This window comes from Nematolebias whitei, chromosome 8 (assembly GCF_014905685.2).
Source record: "Nematolebias whitei isolate Nwh7 chromosome 8, NemWhi1, whole genome shotgun sequence".
NCBI classification, from domain to species: domain Eukaryota; kingdom Metazoa; phylum Chordata; class Actinopteri; order Cyprinodontiformes; family Rivulidae; genus Nematolebias; species Nematolebias whitei.
This window is the reverse complement of record NC_056505.1, coordinates 25,234,450-25,242,555: the sequence shown is the minus strand read 5'-3', so window position 1 is coordinate 25,242,555 and position 8,106 is coordinate 25,234,450. Positions and strand designations below refer to the sequence as shown.

The 8,106-nt window shown below is 40.1% G+C and overlaps 1 protein-coding gene across 1 annotated transcript in view; it reads left to right on the top strand.

The window, feature by feature from the left end:
- The window catches only part of adgrv1 (adhesion G protein-coupled receptor V1), a 127,286-nt gene that overhangs the window by 18,609 nt on the left and 100,571 nt on the right, over positions 1-8,106 (top strand). Inside the window, exons 4-10 of the mRNA XM_037680666.1 lie at positions 2,608-2,703; positions 2,816-2,920; positions 3,013-3,126; positions 3,462-3,692; positions 3,793-4,130; positions 4,224-4,494; positions 7,540-7,866. Coding sequence (XP_037536594.1) covers positions 2,608-2,703; positions 2,816-2,920; positions 3,013-3,126; positions 3,462-3,692; positions 3,793-4,130; positions 4,224-4,494; positions 7,540-7,866 — 1,482 coding nt within the window. The remainder of the gene's footprint in view (positions 1-2,607; positions 2,704-2,815; positions 2,921-3,012; positions 3,127-3,461; positions 3,693-3,792; positions 4,131-4,223; positions 4,495-7,539; positions 7,867-8,106) is intronic.

Genomic DNA, 8,106 nt, shown 5'->3' with positions numbered 1-8,106 from the left:
GGCTTGGGGCCGGGCTTGGGGCCGGGCTTGGGGCCGGGCTTGGGGCCTGGGTTAGAAATAACAGCTCTACTCCAAGCAAACTATCTCAAAATTTCTAATGAAATTCAGGAAATAATCACTGGATGTACATCTACAACAGATTAACTTTTGGAGCCAACCCACTTCAATATGGCTAACACAAAAATGGCTATAACTCAGGGAGTGTGCCTACAACTCCCTTTTAAACACGAGATAATGTGGGCCAAAAGGTTGATTTGAAAGGTATTGGGTGACATGCATTTCTCAAAACAATGCTAGGTTTTGACTTAAAGATTTTCCTTTTGTATGATAAAATAAGTCGGAGAAACTATTATTTTTTAAGCATATACGGTAATTAAGTTAACCCAACAATGTTCAGTCAGGTCATCTGGACAGTTTATTTTTGTGCTGAGACTTTTTGTCCATCATCCAACAGACTTCTTCAATCTGAGGAACCACCATACAAAACCAATTCTCCACTAACAGCATACTCCAAAGTGGGAAAAAACAGTTTACTGGCGCTAAAATGGCCTCTGGGGTACGCCTTCTCCTCCGGGGCCCACCCTTTGTTGGATTTTATACCTGGATTACTGAGCATGAATTTTGGTGTTTTGAACCACTTTGACATGACTGTCTCAGAGGGGTTGAAGAGGGAGAGGGCAGGCTCCGGAGTAGAAGGCGTGCCCCAGAGGCCATTTTAGTGCCAGCAAACTTTTTTTTCCACTTTGGAATATGCTGTTGATGGAGAATCTGTTTTGTTTGGTGGCTCATCAGATTGAAGAAGTATGATGGATGAAGGACAAAACGTTGCAGCACAAAAAATAAACCATCCAGATGACCTGACTGAACATTGTTGGATTTTATACCTGGGTTATTGAGCATGGACTCTGAAGTAATTAAGTTACTTTTCTGAAATGCACTAAATGGCATGGATTTGAACAATTTAATGTTTTGAAAGCGTTTTCAGTTAGTTTATGCTGTAAACTCAAATTACTATCACGGCACAGGATGCCTCACACTGAGAGACAATCTCCATGGTTTCGTTAAGCCTTTAGTTTAGCTGTCAGGTTTGATTGATGAGATTGGTGTGTGTGTATGTTGGGGGGGGGGGGGGGGGGCTTGTTATGTTGTCTCCCCCTCAGTAAAAAACCCAAGATAAAGGTTATTATACATCACTGTTGTCCACTATAAGCACTATATGTGAGCTATGTACTACTATGTTTACTACAGCAACAAAAGACACATTCCCAGTTGTTTTAAATTTGATGACACAATAACATCTGGTTAAAATCCAGCAGCAAAAGCTTGTATTCAGCCTGCTACCAAAGTGAAATACCTCTTAGCCTATGTTGACACTACAGCAGAGACAAAGCTCAAGCTGAATGTTGACCTATCAGTTTACCAAAAGGCTGTCCAAAGGATGGATGTGCACTCCAAAACATGTCAGAGATGAAGCGAGACGTGAGAAATAAAGGGGTTGCTCTGGTTTCCTGCACCATTTCTGGCAGGAAAATATGTTACAATAAAAAAATATTGTTCTTAATTTGTTTTACTTGCAAAAAATATATTCTTCATTGCGGTAAATCTTAACAGGTGCATTAAAATATAAAAGTTACAGTTACAGTAATAGATTGTGATATACAGCTGACCTTTAGTAAGCTCATTTGTGTTTTTCTGTTATGATAAATGTATGTATCTGGGCAGCGTAATGTGTGTATATGAATGGCTCAGTCAGTGACTTGACTTTGACAGAACATGTGGATTTTGTGTCTTTGAGTTGACATGACAAGGCTTCAGCATCAGAAGAAAATCTCTGTTACAACATAAAAAAAATATGGTTAAAAATCAGTTTGATTGTAACGATGAGTTGGATAAGAAGTCCAAATATGTTCTCAATAGTTATTTTCTTCAGCTCATGCCTTAACATTCATATACAAACTCCTGTGGTTTGGCTGAGAATATTCGTTTTGACCAATTTATGTAATGTTTCTGTTTATCTCACAAGACTGACGTGTATGACTGTATGTTTACTGTTTATCGTTTGACAGGATATTTGTAGATTTCAAGAGAATTTGGGAAGTTTTTGTTTAAACATATGCAAGTTAAAAAACTCAGCCGCTGGAGACACCAAATCAAGATTGTCCAAAAGATGTTAACAAAACCACTTTAAGCTTGCTTGTTAAAACCTGGTCAACTTCCATCAGTTAAAATGTCTATTTATGTTTTTAAACAAAAACATTAAGTAAGACATACCTAAAATCACACTATAGGCCTAATGACATCACCGTGTGAATTAAGGTACAACTAATTTCTAAGTTTGGTGGGTTTTAGTGCCAAATGATGGAGCAAAGCACAATTTCTGAAGAGATGCCCTATGGAGAGATAACCTGACAGAGCAGTGAACCAAAAACCATAACTTCCTGTCTTTGTGCCCTCTCATCAGGGCTATTCAGAGTGTTCACTAGAATGAAATGTAGACAGTAGACAAAACAGACACACTCGCCTTTCATATGAGCAGGAATGTCAGCATTAAGTCTTGGAGAGGAAGGATTAAGGGCATAAATGTAAATACTGTGAACTTCTTCCCAGAGTTCCTCTAATGGGGTGGTACTGGGAGCACCGAACAGGGCAACAATTACCATCCTGTCCAATGACAACGCCTTTGGAATCATTGCCTTCAACTCAGTAAGAAACCCTACACTTATAGTGTCTATTCACTTTGTGTACTGCATATAGAGAAAATATATAGAAAATTGTTTAGATTGAACTGATTGGAGTATTTTTGTCTTCTTGTCAGACTGAGGAGATAGTTGTTGATGAACCGAGAGGAAGGAATCTTTATGTGCCTTTAACCATAGTCAGAGAAAAAGGAACCTATGGGACCGTGACTGTGAACTTTGAGGTGAAGAGAAAATGTAGCACATTTTGTCACAACTAAAAGTCCACTTTCAGCATGAAAGTGTACCAAAGTTCCTTCTATTCCCATTCCTCCAGATTTCTGATGGTCCAAATCCTGCTACTGATGATCTCAGTCCAGATAGAGGGAACATCACTATCCCTGTAGGTCAGGCTGCAGTGAACGTCAGCATCCTCATTAAAGATGACCAGGTAACAAATAGAATGGCTCACGTTCTGTTTTAACTTCTCAGGTTTGTTTATATCTGTACTTTAATGTCTTAAAACATTTTTTGGATGGTCATGTGACTGTATAGAGTTAAAATGATGTAATGTGTAATATTATGCCTTGACTTTAAAATTGATTATCATTAAAGGTCAAAATTCAGCTGGCCTGACCTCAACAGTGCTTAAGCTTCATTGATTAGAATACACATGCTAGCTTTGTAATTTTGGACATAAGCTTTTGGATTCATAAAACTGAATTTGACAGAGAAATATATCAGGTCAGGTAGATTTTCTTATCTTATTGTTTTTCTGCGAACCAGATCCCGGAGAATGATGAAGTGTTTTCAGTCAAGCTTACTGGTGTGGCTGGTGGAGCCCTTCTCAGCCCCAATCGCAGCAGTGTCCAACTGCGGATCCGTCCAAATGACAGCCCTCTGCGGTTTTCCCTTGCAGTCATGGCTGTGTCAGAGTCTGTGGGGGTCATTGCACTCAACCTGACCCGGGGCCAGATGACAGAGGATGGGCCACTCATTGGTTCTCTTGACACTCAGGTATGCCTTTTTCTTTCCACATTCATTATGTTCAACTTAACCCAAGCAACATGTCTGATGCAGAAACTTAAATGGATCATGTGGACTTTGTACTCTTTAGGTGTCTGTGGATTACACTGTAGTGAGTGGTGAAGGACTGGGCAGCGCAACTCCGTCTGTGGATTTTGTAGACATGCAGCCTGTCAGAAGCATCACATTCCCTCCATTTGTCTACAAAGCCAGACTTCTCTTTAACATCACTGATGATGTTATACCAGAAATTGCAGAATCCTTTCATGTAGTCCTCTTGGAGGAGACGATCAGAGGAGATGCTGTGTTGGTATCACCCAGCGCAGTGCTGGTAACTATTGAGCCCAATGATAAGCCTTATGGAGTCCTGTCCATTAGCAGCAGCGCTCTTATTCAGCCAATCAGCATCAACGAAGATGTGACAAAGAGGTAGACTAATTATACATGCATTACAAATTGTAATATCAAATGCATCAAAAAGAAAAGAGAAATTATTTACGTTTTTGATTATTGCCCCTCCAGGTTTGATGGCATCGTTATTGTAAGAAATGGAGGAAGCTACGGTGCCGTGTCCACCAACTGGTCTATCAGCAGAAACTCCAGTGATCCCTCTCCAGTGTCGGATGACTTAACACCTCAGGCTGGAATAGTAAAATTTGCTGCTGGTCAGGTGACTGCTGTGATTTCAATAAACATTGTGGCCGATGATAAACCGGAAGAAGCAGAGGCCTTTGTTTTTAAACTGCTGCCCAACACCGTAACTGGAAACGCAGAGGTCAACGAACCTATGCAGGTTAGTTAAGAAATTATGTTCTCAGTGTTTTTTGAGTTTATAAGAAGAAAAATGGCTGCACTTGTTAGGGAACACACCCTTTAGTGACATGTGTTAAGCATGTGTGTGAGTTTGTGTCAGACCTAATATAAGCTGTATGTGCAAACTTGGCACATTCTGCAAAAGTTGACCCCACGATGCACAACTTTGCTCTGTGGGTGCTTCTTTAATGTGGCTAAATCAAAACAAAGAGGAAACAGCAGGCGCACTTGGTGTGTGAGGACTGAGTGCTTTCTTGTTTTAAGCTGGGTGAAGTGATGACAGGCTTTTATCACTTCCATCTCTGACCAAGCCTCTGGGTTATGTGTGAAAGTGTGCATATCTGAGCCTTGTTTGTTTTCAAGGCAAAATACAGGCGCACATCAAATCTCTGGGTTGTAAGTGTGTGTTTGCCATCGGACCAAATCAGTTTGTCTTTGTAGAGATTTTTCAACAAATAACTGATAATTATACAGCTAATTGTGTTAAACCTTAACACAAATTTACAAGTGCGCTTCATATAAGCTGTTTTGATTGTAGACAGCCACGTGACAAACGTAGTTTCCAGGGAAATGAATGACTGTGCCACATTTTAACACTTATGGAAACTATGCTTGGAGTTACAGCAGAGTTAATTAGAGAGGTAGTGTTTCTAAAGATAGCTCCTCACAGCTCTGTTTTTTACTGCTTTTAGACTAAACTTTTCTTTCCTTGCTCAGTTCATCACCTCTCGTGTTTCCTTCTTTAAATAAAAATCAGTGTTAGCCATTCAAAAACAGGGAGTGCTGTTGTGGTGGTTGTAATAAAATAGGAGATGATGACAAACTTACAAACTATTTCTGCAAGTGTGCCGTTAATCTAGATGCTATTTCAAAACACAATGTTGCTGTGCTTTTTCTGTATCTTTATTATTTCTACCAACACAGTCTCTTTTGTAGTACATGTTTGAGCTGTTTGTACTCCTTTTTTCACTCAGAAATAAGCACGGCATCTAAGTCCTGTACAGGTGTCGGTATGACTGTGCTCACAAAGGAGAACACTGTAGCCTTTTTAACAAATGCTGCCATGGGTAGAGCTTTTTTCAGTGTGAGGTCCTCCTTCAGTGGTATCATCCTTCACAGCATTGAGATAAACTTTAGAAATTAGCTGATCTCTTATAGATTCATTTTCCATCCATCTAAAACCACACAGTGCAGCTAAAGCTCTCAGCTCTGCAACATGCGTATACTGGCTTGCAGTTTCTCTTCTATGTTTTGTGTCTGCACGCCAGTACATTAACTTGGAAAAAAAAAGTCTTTCAAGTGCAGCCATACCATCATCAAATGTTGCACATTGTTCTGGAAGTGTGTAGAACCAACAATGTCCTTCTGGACCCAAGCAGTCTACCATACCATACTGTACCGTAACGTACCACTTTATTTATAAAGTACTTAAAACAGCAACAAGGCCAACCAAAGTGCTGTACAGCAGAAACAAACAAGCAAAGTACACAACAAAAAATACATAGATCCAAATGGAAGAAGATAATAACTAAATGATTAACAATGTAGAATACAAACAAGTTAAAAACAATTTACACAGTGTCAAAAGCCAAAGAATAAAAGTGGGTTTTAAAGAGAGACTTAAAAATAGTGTGAGAGAGAGAGCCTGCCTGACATGTAGTGGTAAGTCATTCCACAGTTTTGGACCTGCAACAGAGAAAGCCCTGTCACCTCTGAGATTAAGACAGGTTCCTGGAACCAATAGAAACATCTGATCTGATGACCTCAGAGAGCCTTGTGGGACATATGGCTGCAGCAGATCAGCGAGATAGGAGGGGGCAGAGCTGTCTAATCAATCAGCCTAATAAAATTGCACATCATGTTGCCTCAAATCATTAGTCTTCTATGCATTTATGCATTTATGACAAGTTTGTAGTTGTAAAATATTTTCCACCATATTGGAAAAAGTTAAGGAGGCTCAACAGCCTGATGAAGGAAAGAGGGTGGACTCAGTACTGAAGTACTCATCCTCATTGCCAATTTTGTTGTGACAGTTGTAAGGAAAACAGGAGAGGACAGTTAAAATTACTAACATTATAAAAGCAAGTGTGCCATTATGCCAGACACCATTTCAGAACACAATACTGTGTTGTCTCTTCTGTATATAATTGTTATTTATCCAGTCTCTTCTGTCCTATGCTGTCACAACCTTGAACTCTAGTAACAAGAAGTAATAACAGCAACACAATGGCATATAAATGTATTCTTTTGCCCATCCATCCATCCATCCATCCATCCATCCATTATCTTTACCCGTTTATTCCATTTTGGGTCACGGGGGTCGCTGGTGCCCATGTCCAGCAATCACTGTGTGAGGGGCGGGGTACACCCTGGACGGGTCGCAAGTCCATCACAGGGCCACATAGAGACAAACGAGACAAACAACCATTCACTCTCTCACTCACACCTAGGGACAATTTAGAGTTACCAATCAGCCTAACATGCATGTTTTTGGTCTGTGGGAGGAAACCGGAGCACCCGGAGAAAACCCACACATGCACGGAGAGAACATGCAAACTCCACCCAGAAGGCCCCTGGACTGGGGTTTGAACCAAGGACCTTCTCGCTGAGAGGCAGCAGCTCTGCCAGTTGCGCCACGGTGCTGCCCTATTCTTTTGCCCCAAAAAAAAAAAAAAGCAAGTTCATCAAAGCGAAACCATACCATACAAACAAGTCTCTCTTGTAAATGAGTCCCCGAGGCTCAATGAGACTAACCTGTATAAATAAAGGTTGAACGAATAAATTCACTGTGCAAACCTAAGAACACAGCAAACACAAATACATATTCCAATGTGATGTGTGATAAATCTGTCATTTCGTTTTTATTAACTTCTTATATCATGAAGAGCTTTCCATTTAAAACTCACTGCATAAGCAAATAGGCCTTTGTCACTACTTGTTTTACAAATTGTATTTTATGTGTATTTTTTCCCATTATTTGTATTTTACCATTCTTTGTCTTATTTTGCTTTATTGTTTCCCAAAGATGGTGTTTTACATCCAGGACAGTGATGATGTCTATGGACTTTTTCGGTTCAACCCAGACAAGGAGCAGAGCATTCATAGTGAACCTGATGGCAGATTCCTGTCACTTAATTTTGTACGAGATGGCGGTATACTGGGTGATGTGACTATGGTTCTTACTGCCCTCTACATTCCTGCTGGTCCAATAGACCCAGAACTGGCCCGTGACCAGGTTCTGAACGTTAGCAGACCTGTTAATGTCATGTTTTCCCGTGAGAGGATGGTCCATGTCATACTGCCCATCAGAAATGATGCCTTTCTTCAAAATGGAGCTCACTTCTTAATACAGGTAATTACAGCCTGGAAACATTGCAATTCAGTGGCAACATTTTGTTAGCACATTTAAAAAAAGATGCATTATTCTGTCTGTGTTGGCACTTCTAACTAAATTAGTGCTATACAAAGTCTAAGTGCCTCATTTGCATGTGTGAATGGTTTGACATTGGCACTCAGGTTTGGCATAGTTCTATGGGATTTACCCAACTGTCCAAACAAACATCAGCTAGCACTTAAAGCAAGCAAAAGGTAC